The sequence below is a fragment of the Numenius arquata genome, chromosome 2, assembly GCF_964106895.1.
Source record: "Numenius arquata chromosome 2, bNumArq3.hap1.1, whole genome shotgun sequence".
Lineage (NCBI taxonomy): Eukaryota > Metazoa > Chordata > Aves > Charadriiformes > Scolopacidae > Numenius > Numenius arquata.
Window position 1 is genome coordinate 121563002 of NC_133577.1, and position 21348 is coordinate 121584349.

At 39.6% G+C, this 21348-nt stretch overlaps 1 protein-coding gene across 6 annotated transcripts in view; it reads right to left on the bottom strand.

Annotated features, from left to right (window-relative positions):
• CACNA2D1 (calcium voltage-gated channel auxiliary subunit alpha2delta 1) overlaps nucleotides 1-21348 on the bottom strand; it is a 420472-nt gene that overhangs the window by 335993 nt on the left and 63131 nt on the right. For all 6 annotated transcript variants that reach the window (XM_074144315.1, XM_074144313.1, XM_074144316.1 and 3 more), the window contains exon 3: nucleotides 4907-5023. In XM_074144315.1, the coding sequence (XP_074000416.1) occupies nucleotides 4907-5023 (117 nt within the window). The remainder of the gene's footprint in view (nucleotides 1-4906; nucleotides 5024-21348) is intronic.

The following is a 21348-nucleotide window of genomic DNA, read 5'->3' on the forward strand; positions in this document are numbered from 1 at the left end:
TACTGTAGGATACATTTTCCATGAAACCTCCCCCTGTCTTCCATTGCATACCTGGAAATGCAGATTGCAATGGTAGCACAGCACCACCTTTCAGCAAGATACATAGAGACAGAATATTAACTTGCTCATAATACAATAGAATCATAGAATATCTCAGGTTGGAAGTGATTCATAAGGATCATCACACCCAACTCCCTGCTCCTCACAGGACCATCTGCATACCATATATTTAAGGTCGCTTCCAACCCAAACCTTCTATGATTCTGTAATTCTATTATATGCATATGAAAAATCCACAATATTGAAATAGTGTGTGTTCAGTACATTTAGGCCAGGCACATATACAATAGTAAATAAAACAATAGTAAACCAAAAAAGAAGCGTTCACTATTTGAACAACAGGCTGTACTACAAGACAATCTTTCACATCCATGACTATAAGGCTGTTGCCTGTATCTCTCCTTACTACTCATAACACTCTCTCCCTCCGCTACACTTTCCTAGAAAATTCTCCATTTTCTTTTTATCCTAACTTTTTATTCTATGTCCAATATTTTCTAGTAATAGCTACCCAGGAAAGCCCTCTGAGTTCAGGCCAGGACTTTCCCCTTTCATCTTCCCCAGCTAGGTATCTATTTCAGCTACCTTTTTTAAGCTTCTCCCAAACAAAAATTCATATACCTGAAAAAAACAAAAATAGACTTTTTTCCTTACAGTGGGACAAGACATCTTTGTCCAGATTTACATCACAATCTTGCCTCATATAAACCAGAAATGAAATCACAAAGCTTTTCCATGTTACTCAAGCCTTTTGTTTGTAATGCACAGAACCACTAATTAATTTTACCCTTAAGTCATGGCTAGAGAGTTTTCTAGCACAAAGTTACATGAGAACACAGTAATAATTTGGAATGCAAGAATTATTTTTCATTTAAAGGTGCTCTTGCAGTTCAGGGGAAGCCAAGTTATTATTAGAAAAGTCATCACTAATATTTGCTTATTATAACCTTGCCCGAAGATTGATTGTGTAGCATGCCTAGTGAAACTCATGGCATCCCTGGGTTATGCTAGTCTCTGCACAATGACACTGCTGATGTCATTAACTTGCACCTTCCTCATGGCATCACTGGAGGATGCATGATCCTCTTGCATCATATTCTTTTCAGGATTCAGGTCTTAATTAACACTTTGAGTCATATTAGCCCCAACAGTAAAACCCTCTGTGCAGTCATTAGTAACAGTTCCATTCAGCTCCACTCCTGATTTCAGAGAAAATGTGACCCAGTAGATTTAAGAAAACCTAAATTTCAGATAAATAACTCAGCTTCATTACATAAAGTTTACAAAATGCCTGAAAAAAGAAGATAGAGAAATACATATGGAAGATGAAGAAATTCACTTAGTAGAAAGTAATAGTTCAGATGCAGGAGACAATAAATTAGTGTCTCCTGTGTATAAAAATAATCTAGAGGAAGGTTTAAAATCAGAAGTAATTGAAAGGTCTGATATAAATCTGGGATAACTAGAAAGAGAAAAGCCAGTATAAATATCTAAGCCTTTAGGAGCTCTTAAGGTCAGGTGATAGTACAAGAGAAAGCAACATGAAGTGATCCAAAATTAATAAGAATGCAGAATATGAGTCAGCAAAGAGATCTGCCTAGGACCAAGATTAATTAAAGGGTATTTTTCCCCTTAAGTAATGCTTTTTAGGCCTTTTCCTCTTTTTTATTTTTTTTAATTTTTAAGTCAGACTAAGCCTCTGGGTAGATGAATATACATCAGAAATACATGTCTTTACAGAAACAACAACAGAACTTCCCAGAACAGCTAACCTTGATAATGGCTGAGAAAATTGTCTGAATCAGAAATCAGAAGCTAAATCAAACAAGGAAAATGATATTAAAAAGCTTACTCAACACTGAGTAATTTTTACATTGGCTTTGGCTGCGTCTGGCATTTGATACAAAAGGAAAAGTAAGTTTTCTCAGGAACCATCCATGACTAACGATCCTTGAAAAGCTGTTTTGAAGAAAGCAGTTTTGATAAATTCTTATTTTTAAAATGTATGTAAATATTTTTTAAAGAAGTAAAAAAAAAAGGCAAAAAACCAAACTAGGATGTATAGAGAGAAATTATATATCATTTGCTTAAAAAAAGCACAGTAGGTTACCCAATACATATATATATTTATACATATAAAATTAGGAATATATATGTATAATTAGGACATTAAAAGTGCACAAAGTTCACAGAAGGTTTTCCAAGGCAAATATCTGAAACCTGACAACTTCTGTAAGTCAGCTCTGTCCTTTCTGGACTTGAGTACAGGAATGTTTCAATAGGTCATTTCAGTCACTTGGATGCAAAAACGATCTTACGTGTGTGTTGTAGTCATGTAATTAATGTTTGGAAATTCTGGTGATTTTCAGGCAATAAAAATTTTAAAAAAAAATAATTAAAAAACAATTTAGAGATGTTCCAACACTAGAGAAGCATCACTGGTCAGTATTTAAAGGATGGCAAATCGAATTCAGTTGTGTGAAGTGTATGTGTGGAGTATTTTCCACCTTTTGGGGGATGAATTTCACTCTGCAATGAAGTGGCGCAATTAATAAAGATGTCATGAAGAAGTCTTGCTGGTATGCATCCTGAAATGATGGCATGCAGCTAAAAATAATAAGTATTGTACATTCTCTCCAGCGCTGGCAGTAATGGCAACCTCAAGCATTAAAGACATCATCATGAGTCACATCCACCAAAATAATAAAATTGGTTTTAAAGTTGTAAGTCTTTAGCCACTAATACATCTGGAGGACTTTTTATTTTCATTTAAGATGCATTGACCTGATCACTTAAAATTATCTGAAAAGTTCTGAAAACTACAAAACTTCTTTTTTTTTTTTTTTTTAAAAAAAAAAGAGAGATTGAAACTGGACTGAAGGAACACCCTTTCCCTATTTTAATCTTCTTTTATGTCAGGGAACTGAATTGTATTACCCTTTTCAAACAGCGACCATGGGCTTGCCTAAATTGAGGAAGGCACCCTTCTTCTTCCACATTCACAGAAAAACTGTTCTGGAATCTTTTCTAAAGTAAGCATGAGTCGCTTACTTAATTTTCTTAAAGTTTTAAGATCAAAGCACCACAGACACACACACATTAACCTTGAGTCTCAAGAAAATCTAAGACTTGGCTGTGATAACTTAAAAACATCAGACCTGTATAGGTTGATGGGAAAATAGTGGAAAAACTGGTGTGTTCACAAAGTTCTGCAAATGACTTATAATATTTTGCAATAATAATAATACAGAGTCCACAGAGTGCTACATAAACATCTGCCGACTGAGTTAAAACAGGAAGACAAACAAAAAAATTGCATCTATTTTACATTCATTTGACTGAAGCAGAGAAGCTTCAGCCCAGATAACACTGATGTACGTTGTGTTAGGGAAGCTATGGGAACTGGAAGAGTGAACTCCTGCTAAGAAGAAAAGGCAGGGAAATGGGTACCTCCTGTGGTACCTATGCACGGACAAGTGACTAAGCAAAGTCTCACCGCCTAGAAGAAGGCTAGTCCTCAGGATAGCGTGCAGCAGCAGTTTCACTCTCAGACTGATTCTTCAGCTGTGTGAAACTACTGATAAAAGGACCGCTTGGGTGGGACTCATCTCCTCCAACTTTACACACCTCCAGTATAGACATTTACATCGAGGCTCCTCTGATAAAGAAAGAGAGAAGTCAGTACTTCTGGGCTGTAGTTCATCCCATTTTGAAGTCTTATTCAGAACATGTCAGGTCAGTCCTGACTGAGAAGTGCCTGTTTTGTTCCACTGAACAAAAAGGGAGCTTAGGACGACCAGCTGAGTGTATGTCTACAGTTAGGTGAATTAATCCCTCTTTTCTCTTTCTTTCACTTTAAATGACATGACCAAACTCATCTGCAAGTCTATGTGGATATGTAACTGCTCAGGGAATCCCAGCCTGCTGTTCCATCCTTTAAACGTATTTCTAATAGCTCTACTCTGTAAAAAGCATGTTTATGAATTCATCTGGATCCCCCTGTGCGTGTTTGCTCAGTATCTTCTGAAAAGCACTCTAAGCTCTTATACGAGTCAGAGTGATGTGAGGAGGAATGAAAAAGAAGAAATTACCCAGGTTTGGCATCTTACATGATAGAAGAGAAAGGGATTGCTGGCAAAAGCACTTTAAAGATAGTTACTTCTTATTTAAAGCATAAAGAATCATGAGGTTACAATGCAGCATGGTGTTCACACTAATAGTTCAGCATTAACTTTAGTGATACAAAACATGATTGAAACACAGATTAAATTAGCAAGTCAGAAATAGAATAGATATGGAAATTACTCTGATTCACACATGGCTACATTTGTTGAAGGGGAAAAATTAGTTGCTACCATCAAGAAAGACTGAATAACTGAAAAGACGGAGACCAAATATCAACAGATGTAGTTGGCAATAATACCAAAATGAACATCGTGACTTCAAAGATACCATTATTTTTAAATCACATTTTAAAAAAAGCTCTACTTCTTGTTTCCCCAATATCACTACTGACTGTGGAGTACAGTGATCTTCAAGTCATAAACATTCATGTGCGTCACTTAGAGGAATACTTTCCAATCTATTTATAACTTGATTTATTACTTGGCCGTGGTTCCTAATCTGTCCGTCAATATTATAAGCATCTGCCCTATGCCAACGAACTAATGAGTTCATTTTCTACCATGAAGTCATGAGCCATCTATCTACATGTCATGTTCTGTACACATCAGGCTGACACTGCCCGTAACTGCACAGACAACAAAAATAACAATAAAAGCATGTTTCAATAATAATTATTGTTTTTGTTAATGCTAAATAGAAAACCTAAGCCATCAGTACTCACCACCAAGGCTTTAGATCTGTTACTCAGAAGTTTTTCAATGTCTCTGGCTGCAATTTCCACTAGCTGACGAGGGTTGTTGGCTTCTACAGTATACAAATCTCTGTTTCTCAAATAAATCTGCAAGAGGAAAAATGGGAAATAAATCAAAATGGCAACAGACATTCAAAATAAGCAAAGCGACTTGACAGAACAGGCATCAAGATGTCCTCTATTCTTAGGGGAAAGCTTCAGAAAGGCTACTGCTAGGAAAATCCAAACATGCTTTGTGAAAGAAATGCTTCACCTTTTTGTCTGAGAGGTAGAAGGTGCCACTAAAAATCATTTCACAAATCTTCCAAACTGACTGCTTCTGGTGACAGACTGTTCAACTGCTAAATGCTCAAGGAATCTGATTCCCATAGACTGCTGAGGGAAAAGTAAAATGGAGACTCTTTAAAATGAAAAAAGTTGAAATAAAATAATTATTGTTGAATTTAATTCTTCCTTGAATGCTGAACAACAAACACACCGTTTGAAGAAAATCACTTTACTTATGCTAATGTAATCAGTTTTGTCCCTTATCTATTCATATTATAGTGTTAGTATTCATGAGGAAAAAAGAGGAAGAGGAAGAAAAAATAAATAAGAAAAGAAGAAAAAAGGGAAAAGAAAAAAGTTTGAAATGGGGAAAAAAGGAAGAGGAAAAAAGAGGGGGAAAGAGGGGAAAGGAACTATAATTGTGTTTCTCTTCATGAACAAAGGTTATCTTTGGTGAGGAGCCATTAACTGTTTCCAAAGCAGAATGCTTATATAAAGGAGATAATTTGATTTGTTAAACAAAGCCACTCCAATGAAATGCAAGCAACAGCAAGAAGCAAAGAAGAAGAAATCCATTTGCCCACCTCTGTCCTACTAGAACTGAATAAAGAAAAAACATATTATTGGGGGGGGAGGGGGAGGATAAAAAGAAAAAAAAGAAGTGGATACCTTGTGGCTAGATGGGCAAATGGGGAAAACTAATTTATGCAACCAACAGATGGCCTGAGTTTACTCAAGTACTCTGCCTCTCCGCAACGCTGCCTGGTGGGGACTGCGCTGTCTCCCAGGGAGCAATTCCAGGCACAGGCAGAAGCGGGTCCAGCACTAATGCACTGGCTGCCATCCAGCACGGGAACCGAGAAACTGCAGAGCAGACTGAGTCTTTCAGCCCCACCAGGTTTCTTGGGTTAAAGCTATGGAGACCTTAAAGAAACTCACCAAAATATGGCTCTGACGTTTGTAGCTGATGGTTATTTATCACAAATAAATTTCTGACAACTACAGTTATAGATGCAATTTTTTGTCAGGCCTGTCTCATAAGCTGTCATAGGTTTTCATCACTTTGCACACTCAAAACACATGTTGGGTTTTGTTTTTTTTCCTTCAGAAGTACAGTCTTTCCTTTCCACCAGTAACTGAATAATTGGAATAGGCTTGGATTCTTCATAGAGGAGCAATTATTTGAAAAATTCAGTGCATCATGAGCAGAAAACCATTATGAAAGAAGATAGTTTCTAATGAACCTCTGATTATATTTTGGGTGGTTGGAGGTGCTTGATTTTATATTTGAGGTGCTCGATTTTCAAAATTACCACACAGAAAGTTTATCTCAGGAATAACCCAAAATCTTTTTCCTTTTTTTTTTTTTTTTTTTTAGGACAGATCTTAATAGTAGACAGTGCCTACAGGCCAGTTAATAATTTTTTTAAAAATTATCCTACAACTGGTCACTACAGAATTTCTTACATTTTTCTCTGAAACAGACAAAATTTGCACAGTTAGCAGTGGAATTCAGAGTTAAATTGACTGTAGTGACCAGAAGAGCCCTACAGTCCTACAAGCAAGGCAAGAGTTGAAATTAGTTTTATAGGTTCAAATGGTTTGAATCAGGAATGGAAATTTCAGAGAAGCATCTAAATTGGAGTGAACATCAAACCTGGCAAAACTATCAGATTTCCCACCATCAGCAAATATTCACCCTGATCATGTATGGACCAGGCACTAGAAAATGGATGTTACCAGATGTTTGTGTCTTATTCTTTGACAAGAAAAGTAGTGCCAAATTCTTTAAACATCACTTGTGACTATGTGTAATACACCTGCATCAAATGATAGTAAACTTACAGAATATTTGCAAATAGGCTAGAAAACTGTAAAATAACTTTCACTGAAGTTTTTAAATAATAAAAAGAGATTGCTTTAAATTATGCATTTATTTTCCTTGTGAAAATATTTGGTTTGTTCTAGTGGAGGCGTCCCTGCCCATGGCAGGGGGATAGGAACTTGATGATCATTAAGGTCCCTTCCAACTCTAACCATTCTATGATTCTATGATCCAGATTTTTCCTGGTTTCTCTTTTTTTCAAATTTGTTCATGCAATTGCTTTTCATTGGCTACTCAATGGTGAAAGGACTAAGACAATTTAAATATAATCCCTTTTCATTTGGGAGTTTCTATTAGGCAAAAAAATCTTAAAATCTGGAGAAAATAATAGTTCATTGCAAAAATGCCATTTCATCGTAATTAAATTTTTCATTCAATATTTTAAACAAACATTAAGAAGGCCACAAGCAAACAAAATACACAGTAGGGGCACAGGCAAGTATGTGCCCAAGTTCTGCAGGTTTGGGGCAGATGGATGATAGGGATGAGCCAGAGACCACACTGACCAGCTATACAAGGGCGAGTGCTGTAGTGGTGATTCTTTGATATCTTTAAGCACTTAACTGAAACACGGTTTCTAATAGTCCTGTGATCAACAGCCTCAGCGGAAGCTAATGTGATCGTGCACTGCATCCACCCAGCCATGATTTTGCACCCCACCAACCAGAAACGCAGTACCAATATTTCACTGGAGTTAATTTTTCACTCTAGAGCAAAGTTACAGTAAGCCATACTGGTAATGGTTTGAGAACCTGGATGCAAAAATTGTGCTTTCATCCCTGTATCTAATCATATAGCAAACATATGGTCTTATAAACCCAAATTGGAAAGCACATAAATTTTTCACAGACCCCATTCCTTGTTCCCATACCTCCAGGCTTGAATGGTTCGAAAGCTGCCGACTACCAAAGCGTGGTCTAGTAGGTACATTTGTAGGGAAAAAAAAGAAACATTTTCATTTTTTTTCTTCTCCACCAACTGTCAGAATAGTTCAAAAGCCTGTATCGTTTAACAAGGAGATCACCACTGCAAGAGACAGGAGTCCTATTCATATTTCAGCTTAAAACCTTTATAACTGGCATTGTGGGTCCTACCACTGAGAAAGCCTGACTCTGAGGCTGGCTTCACAAGCTGCTATCAGTCAGTGATTAAAAAAAGTAATAAAATTCAAACCAATCTCCCCCCCAAAAAACCCTTTGTGTTTTGCACAAGACCCCACATAGTATTGAGTCAGTGACTCTTTCTCCTCCTCTTCGCTTTACCCCATGTCAGGGCTTGGAGCACCTAACGCCCCTGTTTCTACTGCCAGTGGAAGATTGATCCCACAAGCTCCTAAACAAAAGGCATCAGAAATAACCCAGAACTTCACACACTTCTTTATTTTCCTGAAGCATGAGAGCCGTCTCAACTACCAAGGAAGAGTGTAAGAAATATTTACTAATTATTTAAGAGGTGCGTGCATAATTTATTTGTTGCCTGCTCCCCTTTTCTTTAATTCAGCCATCGCACTGCAGCAGTTCAGCGCGAGAACACGTGGGGAAATGCTACACGCTTCAGGATTTGGCACCCCGTGACAAACATTTCCTCCTCCCACCTAGCAGTCAAACAAAATTAACAAAAGCTCATCTCAAATAGGCATGAAGGGACTTATCGGCAAAGGTGTGCTCATTCATCTTTCCAAATAAAATTTGGCAGGCTCCATGGCTTGTTAAGAAGAGCTAATTTGAATATGTTTTATTAAATTGCTTTAAACTGAATGCAAGTTTCGGTTGATTTTAAGTCTAAAATCATTTTTAGTACTTTAACTGTGAATGTTTTGCTAAAAGCTCTCCAAATTGTCAGCAAAACCCTACCATTTCTCACAGAATAAAGCCATATGTCATGACTAAGTAAAATCTGTAAGGTCATAGAACAAAAAATACTTCCATTTTTCTCTGAACTCAGTAGCTATGTACTTCTTCATTCAGGCAAGGATGTATTAAAATTGTTTTCTAAATGCTGAATATTTATTCTAGTATAATGAAATGCAAGGCTTTAGGGGAGAGAACATCATGGGGAGAGTCACATTAGGATGAAACAACACGAGAAGGACAATAGTTGAATGCAGTAAAGATTGGAAAAACTGCCAGCTCCTCAGCAGAACATGCCCCTCTCCACTCAGCCTTCAAGGACACATTTATACATCTCCCACAAAGAGACATTGACTTTGCTCTCTGTAAGATTCGTGAGGGAAAGTCAAACATTTTTATACAAATTGAGAGAGAATTAAAGATGCACCTTCATTGCAGGGCTCTTGCTACATTGTGGCAGGCACTGGGGCCCGCTGTAACATTGACATTTTCTTCAAATGGCCCTCATGTTTTATCACACTCAGAAAAAGTTCCTGAGAGTAATAAATTATCTGTGCTTTGGATCTGTGGTCTTGGCGTGTTTTACACAGACTACCCAAATAACAAGGAATAAGAATTCATTTTCACAGAATCACAGAATCTTCTAGGTTGGAAGGGACCTTCAAGATCATCTTGTCCAACCATCAACCTAACTGACAAAAATAAACACCCACAAAACAACAAAATGCAACACCATCACTAAACCATGTCTCCCAGCACCACGTCAACCTGTCTTTTGAACACTTCCAGGGATGGTGCCTCAACCACCCCCCTGGGCAGCCCATTCCAATGTTTGATAACCCTTTCAGTGAAAAAATTTTTCCTAATATCCAGCCTGAACCTGCCAGGAAGGACTTGGGAGTACTGGTGGATTAAAAGCTGGACATGAGCTGGCAACATGCCCTCGCAGCCCATAAGGCCAATCATATTCTTGGCTGCATCAAAAAGAAGCATGGCCAGCAGGTCAAGGGAGGTGATTCTGCCCCTCTACTACACTCTGGTGAGACCAGAGTACTGCCTCCAGCTTTAGAGCCCTCAACACAGGAAAGACATGGACCTGTTGGAGTGGGTCCAGATGAGGGCCACAAAAATTGCCAGAGGGATGGAATACCTCTCCTATGAGGACAGGCTGAGAGTTGGGGTCGTTCAGCCTGGAGAAGAGAAGGCTCCGGGGAGACTTTATTGTGTCCTTTCACCACTTAAAGGGGACTTACAGGAAAGATGGGGACAAACTTTTTAGCATGGCCTGTTGCAATAGGACCAGGGGTAATGGCCTTAAACTAAAATTGGGTAGATTTAGACCAGATACAAGGAAGAATTCTTTTACAATGAAGGTGGCGAAACACTGGCACAGGTTGCCCAGAGAGGTGACAGATGTGCCATCCCTGGAAACATTCAAGGTCAGGTAGGATGGGGCTCTGAGCAACCTGATCTAGTTGAAGATGTCCCTGATCATTGCAGGGGCAGTGGGACTAGATGATCTTCAAAGGTCCCTTCCAGCCCAAACTGTTCTATGATTCTATGATTTCTATTCACTTTTATCTAGACTAAAGAGAGCTGCCTTACAATTCTTGATTGAAGTAAAATGTAAAAAAACAACCAAACAAACAAAATGAAAACAACATATCAATATTAAATAAAAATGTAGCTAATGGGATAACTTAAGGGTTTTCCTAATTTATATATGTACTTCAACTTGGTCCAGGTTGTTGCTCAGCTCTGAGCTCATTCACTGCTCTCCATTCTCCCTTTCTCCAACCAAAACAAAATCACACAGACTGAGCCAAAAAAAAATCTTAGTATTTCATGCTGGTGAGGAAAGAATCATCTAGCTTGAAAACATAGAACTACACTGCTTACTGAAATTTTGGGTAATGTTAAAATTTTCAAAACAAATATTTTGACAAAATGATATCAACAATATTCCACGTTTTAGAGAATCACAAACAGCTTCAGTTTTAATAACTTTGTTTAGCTAACAAAATATCAACTAATAACACTCAGATATTCACTAATTTTATTTTTTGGCTTTAGGAGTGCCATGAAGTTACACGTTATGTTCTCATTTACATGAAAAAAGTGGAGGAGGAGGGCTGTTTGACAGAAGAGATCTGGGCAGCAGAAAAAGTCAGAAAACAGAAATAACCACTCCAATCATGTGAGTGATTATTATTGCTAACCTTTTATTATGGTAGTTTTTTACTTTTAACTCAAATATTTAGTAGTCACAAACAACTATATAATCTGCCCAGGGGGAGCAATTTCTATCTTCTTCCTACCATATCCCACTTCCAAAGTTATACTAATACTTTCTGTTTCTAATACATGCCAGAATTTTTTTTTCCTCACAAGACATTTCTTTTCTTTGAATCACCAGCAATCCATTGCGGAACACATTGAAAAATGCTCCTTCCCAAGGAGCATTCTGTAGGTTCAAAGAAATCAGTCTGGGTATTTTAAATATGTCTTACTCTCTGCTATATATAATGTATAAATAAGATTACAGCTGCTCCTTAGCAACTCACAGATGCCTTCATTCTTGAAATTCATGGCAACAACACAAAGGAAAAAACCACCCCAATAGTTACTGTATCTGTTGCTTTTCAGAGTCACTTGCTTGATCACTGACTGCTGTAAAGATCTGGGGTGACAAGTGACCGGGCAGCTGATGTTTTGAAAACCATAATGTATCATAGTAGTGATGTGCACATTAGGAGAAAATTTATCAGACCGAGTTCATTCTTAAGTAATACATTCAGGCTGAATTCTGCAAGATGTTGGGAACACTTACACCTCAGTTAACAGCACAGAGAGTATAAGCAGTGCCAGAGTCAATTGGCCCACTCAGGTGCCTACTCAAAGGAAAGGAGATAATCTGGGACACTCTGTAGGATGGAATCATCAGACACTTTTGACTGTTGATAATTAACAAAGTAGTCTAGAGGACTTGAAAATTAAGAAGTAATTTTTGTAATCACCACTTTGTATTCAAACCATCACAAAACATGAGTTCAGCTTTGTACCTCTGCTATTGTACAAGCATCAAAAACAGATCTAAAAGTCCTCCTTTGTTAAGAAAAATGTATTTAAAGACATTCAATTTTATTTCATACAATACAGCAATACAATATTAAATAACAAGACTACATCATTTATTGGTTTCACAGCAGTTTTAGCTCAGGCTTTTAGCTGAGACCAGATGAGAACTCAAAAATCCCAAGTCGTGATGAGTACAACATGTACAAGTGAATCTTTCTTTTAACAGAAGAACAACAATAGGAAGAAAGTGTTTCTTCTGCATTTCTGGCATATTTTGAGGCAGGCACTTATGTAATTTTTCAAACTCACTTATTCATAGGAAATTTTGTGCTGCCTCACATGCTCTTAATGCAATTTAACACCTACTGACTCTCTCTCCAAACATAATTTTAAGTCATGGGGAACTAGCAGAGTCTTTTTGGTGTTTTACTAATCACAGGACTTGGAAACTGATTAGCTATAATGTTCAGGGTTTTGTTGGTTTTGGTGCGTGGGGTTTTTTTAAGGAAAATCTTTGATTTGCTCTCAGTTTCTACAAAACCTGTCTGAACATAAGCACCAATAGGACAGTGTTAAAGCTAATGGAAAGTTATAAATGAACCAAGAACAGTGCTCTGCTCAAAGATTATCCTGATCGTCAAATAGTAATTAAAACTATGGTAATATTAGGCCACCCCTTCCCTTGAGCCTGAGCAAGCTTTGTTAATGCAGCCACCTATTCTTAGTGACTTACAGCTGATTTGGCTTGCTGCAAGTAGGAACTCTTCAAAATGCCAGTTTATTGCTAAGGGAACAGAGGGAGAGTAGCATCTGCAAATAATAAATGAGGCTCCCTGTGTTTTGACAATCTCTTAATTTCCATTTGGATTACAAAGAGAACTTGCAGATGTGTCTTCAAATTTCCCAGTTTGCATTTCTAAAAGTGATTTAATTTTCCTGACATCTCGACATTGGTTAGCAATGTGTGAACTCAACAGAATTCAGTTTGGAGGATTCTATTTTTAATGCCTGCAGCTTTGGTATTTGGTTGCACATAGAACACAGCAGTGGCAGTGGTACATCCCAAATGGGACATCTCTTTATAAATACTGTATTACAAGAAAACCCTGTTACTGTATTTTGGGAATCTCTAACCAGTCTAATGCATCTCATACATTATTTTAGTTCTGGTAAATAGATTCCACCCTCTTAATGAATACCTGAAATGCCCATGTTTCATTGTACCAACCCCTTCATAATTCCATTCTAAAAGCAATACTGACATTAATTCTTTCACTACACCCCACTCAGAGAGCAAACTGGTGTCCTCACCTTAGAGATGAAGCAAAAGACACAAATGTAAATAATGTACAATAGCCAATTTATGCTTAGAAAGAATTAGAACTTTTCAGAGCATTGGCCTCATACATAGCATACTCGTCAAGTCCCACTTTCTGATAAACTATCTATTTTATTATACATTTCTGAAGATATTTTAAGAAAATTAAAGAGCTGCTTCCTTGCTTTCAGGTTTTTCCCCTTCTGTTCCTTAGAAAAACAACATAACAAAGTACATTTTCACAGAAAACTGCATTTACAGACCTACTAGCACCACTCATTTGATGTTAAAAAAAAGTGATTTAGTCTTTTGTTCCATTGAGAACAACAAAAAGAGACAAAAGGAGAAAAGACAGGATACAATATTTTTCTGACTTGAGATCAGCCATAGTGAATCTCACTGGGTGGCAAAATTTATTCATCGAATATGAAAGTTTCCTTAATTCCCATATTCGACTCATTTAAGCATTTGCTTTCCTTTCTAAAAGCACTGGAAAGTACACCCGGGGCACACAGAGAGCAGCTTTACAGTTATGCAAGTTGTGCCTACAAGTGTTGTGGCATTAGTAATGTTTTACATTTTCAGGGATGAAAAAACGATATATTATTATTTTATAAGTCAGAAGTAAAAAGTCTCTTAAAATTCAGGGTCAAAATAGTGAAAAGCTCATCAGAATCTATAGCAATCAGAACATTCGAATAAAATTCAGACTCACAAAGTCCACAGACAAGACCTCCAGAGAAATGTAAACCAAATGTATTTATTGGGGTTTTTATTCCTAAACCAGCTTTTTAATAAAAAAACATCAAGTTCTCACATTTCTTCTTTATATTTTTCTTAATCATAAACCTCTCCAGTACTTCAACCTTAAAAAGGGTGAACCTAATATATTCTGGAACATAGCCATATATACCCTAGGTCCATCTGGTAGTTCATCAGAGAATAGCATGAGATAGATATAAAACTCTTCGCCTTTGGCTAAAGCCTATTAAAACTGAATACAACCTGATAAACATAGTATTAAAAAAAAAAAAACTGGTAAAAATAAATGGAAATTTCAATTCTATGGCTCAGCTTAATTTTTTAAATAAATAATATCAAATTTATATAAAGCCTTTATTAACTTATCCCTTTAAAATTATGACTTTAAATAAAGAGCCACATAAATATCATGCAAATCATAGAGAAAAATAGTAAGAATGAAAAGGTTTACTGTTAACTTGTCTATCACATGGCCTTTTGAAGCAGGAATTTCAGATGCCTATGACAGTAGGGAAAACTCATGCAGATACAAATTTTGCATTAAGTTCAAGTAAGCTGTTAAAGCCTCCCCGTGCAAAGACCTCCGTACAGGTAATGAGGAGAACAAGGCAAGCTATATATGACAGCTTCTAGAGGTAGTAAGTTAATAAATTAGTGGCATACCTTTATCTGTAAAGCCTCTAGAACACAACACTATCTTAGCTAAAATCTGCAATGAGTCCAACAGAAAATTACCCTGAGGTTATAATTCCTTCTGGCAGAAGGAAGCTTTCCTGAACATCCCTGCTCCAGGGCAGTTCAAATCAGAGACCAGTCTCTCTTACAAGTCACTCATCTCAGTTAAACTCTGGAGGCTGATCCAAGACCTGAAAAGCTGGAAGCATGGACTGGGGATCTGCTGCCAATCTGAGCGCTTCAGCAGACTTGCACCATCTGTGCATTAGGCACATAGACCTCACACTGAGCAATGGATGAAATGTGCTCATGCAGAACCTCCACTGGGTGTTCAGCAAGAAAGAGCTAATTATTATAAAACAGCATTCAAGAGATAAAATAAATAAAAAAAAAAATCTAACAGTTGCTGATGGACTCATTCTGTGAATGAAACTCATCACCATATATCAAATATCCTTATGTAGCTCTCTTTCATTTTGGAGGAAGAAATGGTGTTTTTATCTCAGTACGAATATCATTTAAAGGCCAAGTCAGTCTATATGGGTTCACTCTACAGCTCCTGGGACTGCAATAACAGCATGCCTTATGAACATCATGCATGGATTGTTTTTCCAGCATTGTATCAAATAGGAAACAGATTCAGAGACTAGATTTCCTTGGAACTGCCTCTCTATCTGCTGTTTCGTTCAATTATGCCATTGCTTGAAAGGTTGCATAGTACAAGATGGCATTTTTTTGCCGTAGCAGTCAGAGTGAAGCTCCAGTGTTTGTCACGTCAAAGCTCTTAACGTGGACACACATTTTTAATATAGTGTTTATGTAAAAGAGGATTCTCTTCAATCAGTTTGGAACAGACAAGCTCATGCATTGCTATAAGGCATGTTCTCTGCTCCGAGGTCTTCCTTTCTGGGTACTGCAGGGATCCCTCCCTCCTCTCTTCTGTCCCTAGAGGTATTTTAGGAGCTGGAAATCAGAAGCGCACTTGTTGTAGTTTATTAGATTAAAAGAGCTGTCAATTAGCTTAGTCATGGGCCTTTGCTGTGAAAGGTCTATATAAAAATGGAAGTTGAGCATACTTCCATCAAAATGGGACTAGGTATTTGCTTAATTCTGTAGTTCAGTAGGCTCTTCATGTATTTTTTACTGCATGCTGAGGTGACTATGCACAGGTATAGAATGTGACTTTTAACTTTGTGTGCAGCTTTTTGTCTTTACTAAGACAAAATGCCTACCACTAAATTAAGCTACCAAAATCTGATACATCCTCAATATTTATTTTGCTACATGGATTTTAAAATTCTATTAAGCTGCTCTCTATTCCTTCTTATTTTTCTCTAGAAGTCTATTTGCTCTGTAGAAACTGCATATCATTTACACCAGAGCAGCTTCATAATGCCTGACAGCACAGAGAGTTCACAAATAAGACAAAGTTCCATGAACCTTTTTAAGTTGAAAGGACAATTACATGACTGGGTTGGGGTTTTTTTTGAAAAAACACAATAGTTATAACATGAAAGGGCATATACTAAACTGTGTCTTTGTTGAGAGACATTTAAAGAAGCACATTGGACATCTTGCACCTCCTTAACAAAGATTTTTCCTGTTTATCCTGTATTCCTGCTTTCAAGTCTCAAGTTGTATATGGAACACCTTCTTATAAACATTCCCTTTGCTCTCCTAGAGAAAAAAAATCTGTTAAATTATAGAAAGGACGCAACAATACTCTTTTCAGCTGGGCAACTACAGCAGCAGTAAGATAAAGCCACAGCCTCTATTTCTTGTGTAGAAATGTTTGTTTAGGTTTTTTTCAAAGTACTTTTTACCTGCTTGAATTGTAAATTAAATGTTGTTAGGCATGATTCTTAGCAAACGTAAATCAGTGTAATCCAATGATGTCAGTGGAGCTCTGCCAGTTTTCAACCAGCTGAGTATTTTGGCATCTTGAATCCTGACTTCCTGCCTTGTTGAAGCAATCTTTGCATTACTGTAATGAGGATAATATATTGGTATTAAATCCAAGTTGGAGTTCTCCAGACCTCACCTAAACCCTAATAATGTCCAAAAAAAAAGCAGAATTTAAAAATGTACTTTAAAATTATTTTGGAAGACCATTTTGAGACCATTCCCAGATAATATAAATAAGACTTGAAGGGCAGAAAGAGGAACTACATGATTGATCTCACCGATAACTAAACTTATGTTGAGATGTTACTAGTAGTTGTGTTTATTCATACCATCAAAGTAGTAATTTACCACAACTAATTCAGAGGAATAATGATCTAGAGTTAAAGCTCTAAACAGAAAAATCAAAATCTGAGCTCAGTTCTTGCTTGGATCAGGATTCTCTCTTAATATAAAATATCGATTAGTGAGTAAACGCATCTATAAGTTAAAGATCATGTTTCCTCTGTGCTTTGTTTACCTAGACTTTATTAAAGCTTTTGACACTTTTTCCCACAGCATTCTGCTGGAGACACTGGCTGCTCATGGCTTGGACGGATATACACTTCACTGGGTTAAAACCTGGCTGGATGGCTGGGCCCAAAGAGTGGTGGTGAATGGAGTTAAATCCAGTTGGTGGCCGGTCACAAGTGGTGTTCCCCAGGGCTCAGTACTGGGGCCAGTTCTGTTTAATGTCTTTGTCAATGATTTGGATGAGGGGATTGAGTGCACCCTCAGTAAGTTTGCAGACAACACCAAGTTGGGTGGGACTGTCAACCTGCTTGAGAGTAGGAAGGCTTTACAGAGGGATCTGGGCAGGCTGGATCAATGGGCCGTGGCCATTGGTATGAGGTTCAACAAGGCCAAGTGCAGGGTCCTGTGCTTGGGTCACAACCACCATATATTTTCTCTTTTTTAACACTATGTGGAATATTCATGAGTATATTATCATGTATCCTCGCTATATAGATATTTTCAAAAATTGTGATTAATGAAAGTTGCAATGGTTTACAATGGCTCTATTACATGTGCAAAAGCAAGAGGAAAAGTGTTCAGTCACTATGACAAGATTGTGATTCCAAGTTACTGTAAGAAATTTGTCAATGAACAAAGAAAAGGGAATTCTCCTCTGAGAAGATTCCTCTCCTTAAACGTGATTCCATTAAATTGAGTACACGTTGAATGTAAGCACCTTAAGTAAAAATATGCTCTCCTTGTTTATCTACATCCACACTGCATAATAAATCAGACACCATAGAATCATAGAATGGTTAGAGTTGAAAGGGACCTTAAAGATCATTGAGTTCCAACCCCCCTGCCATGGGCAGGGACACCTCCCACTAGACCAGGTTGCTCAAAGCCCCATCCAGCCTGGCCTTAAACACTTCCAGGGATGGGGCATCCACAACTTCCCTGGACAACCTGTTCCAGTGCTTCACCACCCTCAAGCAAAGAATTTCTTCCTAATATCTAATCCAAACCTCTCCTCTTCCAATTTAAAACCATTACCCCTTGTCCTGTCACTATACGTGCTGACAAAGAGTCCCTCTCCGGCTCTCCTGTAGGCTCCCTTCAGATATTGGAAGGCTGCTATGAGGTCTCCCCGGAGTCTTCTCTTCTCCAGGCTGAACAACCCCAGCTCTCTCAGCCTGTCTTCATAGGGGAGGTGCTCCACCCCTCTGATCATTTTCATGGCCCTCCGCTGGACCTGTTCCAACAGGTCCATGTCCTTCCTGTGTTGAGGACTCCAAAGCTGGACACAGTATTCCAGGTGGGGTCTCAAGAGCGCAGAGTAGAGGGGTAGAATCACTTCCCGTGACCTGCTGGCCACGCTTCTCTTGATGCAGCCCAGGATGCGGTTGGCTTTCTGGGCTGCCAGGGTGCACTGCCGGCTCATGTTGAGCTTCTCATCCACCAACACCCCCAAGTCCTTCTCCTCAGGGCTGCTCTCCAGCCATTCTCTGCCCAACCTGTATTTGTGCCTGGGATTGCCACGTCCCAGGTGCAGGACCCTGCACTTGGCCTGGCTGAACTTCATGCAGTTTGCATGAGCCCATCTCTCCAGCCTGTCCAGGTCCCTCTGGATGACATCCCTTCCCTCCAGCGTGTCGACCGCGCCACCGAGCTTGGTGTCGTCGGCAAACTTGCTGAGGGTGCACTCTATCCCACTGCCCATGTCTCCGACAAAGATGTTGAACAGCACTGGTCCCAGTACCAACCCCTGAGGAACTCCACTTGTCACTGGCCGCCAATTGGATGTTGAACCATTGACCACAACCCTTTGAGTGTGGCTATTCAGCCAGTTCCTTATCCACCCAGTGGTCCATCCATCGAACCCATGTCTTTCCAATTTTGAGACCAGGATGTCGTGCGGGACAGTGTCAAACACTTTGCATAAGTCCAGGTAGATGACATCTGTTGCTCTGCCCTTGTCCACCAAGTCTGTGGCAGTATCATAAAAGGCCACCAAATTTGTCAGGCATGATTTGCCCTTGGTGAAGCCATGCTGGCTGTCTCCAATCACCTCATTATTTTCCATGTGCCTTAGCAGAGATTCCAGGAGGATCTGCTCCATGATCTTGCCAGGCACAGAGGTGAGGCTGACTGGCCTATAGTTCCCTGGGTCTTCCTTTTTTCCTTTTTTGAATATTGGGGTTATGTTCCCCTTTTTCCAGTCAGCGGGAACTTTGCCAGATTGCCATGATTTCTGAAATATGATGGAAAGTGGCTTAGCAACTTTGTCCGCCAGCTCCCTCAGGACCCGTGGGTGGATTTCATCAGGTCCCATGGACTTATGCACCTTCAGGTTCCTTAAGAGGTCTCAAACCTGATCTTCTCCTACTGTGGGCAGTTCTTCATTCTCAGAGCCCCTGTTTTTGCCTTCCATGACTTGGGCAGTGTGGTTAGAGCCCTCGCCAGTGAAGACTGAGGCAAAAAAGTTGTTCAGTAGCTCAGCCTTATCCATATCCTGGGAGGCCAGGTCTCCTGTTTCCTTCTGGAGAGGGCCCACAACTTCCCTAGTCTTACCTTTATCCCTGACATATCTATAGAAGTTTTTCTTATTGTTTTTGGTGTCCCTGGCTAGATTTAGTTCTGCCTGGGCTTTCGCTTGCCTGATCTGGTTCCTGGCCACTCGGACAGTTTCTTTATATTCTGCCCAGTCTACCCGTCCTTGCTTCCACCCTCTCTAGGCCTCCTTTTCAGTCTTGAGCTTGTCCAGCAGTTCCTTGTTCATCCACACAGGCCTGCTGGCTATTTTGCCTGACTTCTTTTTTGGGATGCACCTCTCCTGAGCTTGGAGGAGGCGATCCTTGAATGCCAACCAGCTTTCTTGGGCCCCTCTCCCCTCCAGTTCTTTCTCCCACGCCACCCTGCCAATCAGATCTCTCAGGAGACCAAAGCTTGCTCTTCTGAAGTTCAGGGTAGCGAGCTTGCTGCACACCCTCCTCGCTGCCCTATGAATCTTGAATTCTACCATTTCGTGGTTGCTGCAGCCGAGGCTACCCTTGAACTTGACATCCCCCACCAGTCCCTCCTTGTTGGTAAGGACAAGGTCCAGCACAGCTCCTTTCCTCGTTGGCTCCTCGATCATTTGAAGAAGAAAGTTATCATTAACGCATTCCAAGAACTTCCTGGATTTCACGTGCCCTGTTGTGTTGTCCCTGCAACAGATATCAGGGTGTTTGCAGTCCCCCATGAGGACCAGGGTGTGCGAGTGTGATGCTGCTCCTATCTGTCTATAGAGGGCCTCATCCTCCCTGTCACCCCTACTGTAACATCACCTGCCCCTGTTCTCCCTTTAATCCTGACCCATAAGCTCTCCGTTGGGTCTTCATCCATCCCCAGGTGGAGCTCCACACACTCCAGCTGGTCATTGACATAGGGGGCAACACCCCCACCCCGTCTGCCCAGCCTGTCCTTCCTGAAGAGTCTGTAACCCTCCATTCCAACACTCCAGTCATAAGAGCCATCCCACCATGTCTCGGTAATGCCAATAAGATCATAGCCCTGGAGGCGTGCGTATGTCTCTAACTCCTCTTGCTTGTTCCCCATGCTGCGTGCATTTGTGTAAAGGCACTTCAGCTGGGCGCCCAATGGAGCTGACTTACTGGCTAGAATGGCTCCATTTCCTTCGTGTTGCTCTTCAGGTGGCCTTCCTTTGTGGTGCTTTATCTGTGTTTCCCGGATTCGTTTTGCCTCAGGAGCCTCGAGGACAGGCCTGATGTTATCACCCCCCTCTCTCTTCACATCTAGTTTAAAGACCTGTCAATCAACCCCGCAATCTCTTGGGCCAGAATATTCTTACCCCTTTGAGAGAGGCATCTTCCATTTCCTGTCAACGAGCCCGGTGCTGTACAGGCCAACCCACTATCAAAGTACCCAAAGTTAACGGTGGCGACACCAGCCATGGAGCCATGTATTGACTGATTTGACCCGTCTGCTCCTCCCAGCATCATTGCCTGCCACTGGAGAGAGTGACGAAAAAATCACCTGCACACCATATTCCTTTACTAAGCCTCCAAACTCCCTGAAGTCCCTCTTTATAGCTCTTGAGCTTCGAGTCACTTATACGTTGGTACTGATCTCAAAAGGTCTGCTATTCACCTAACAAGTCCCGCACTTACATTTAATGGTG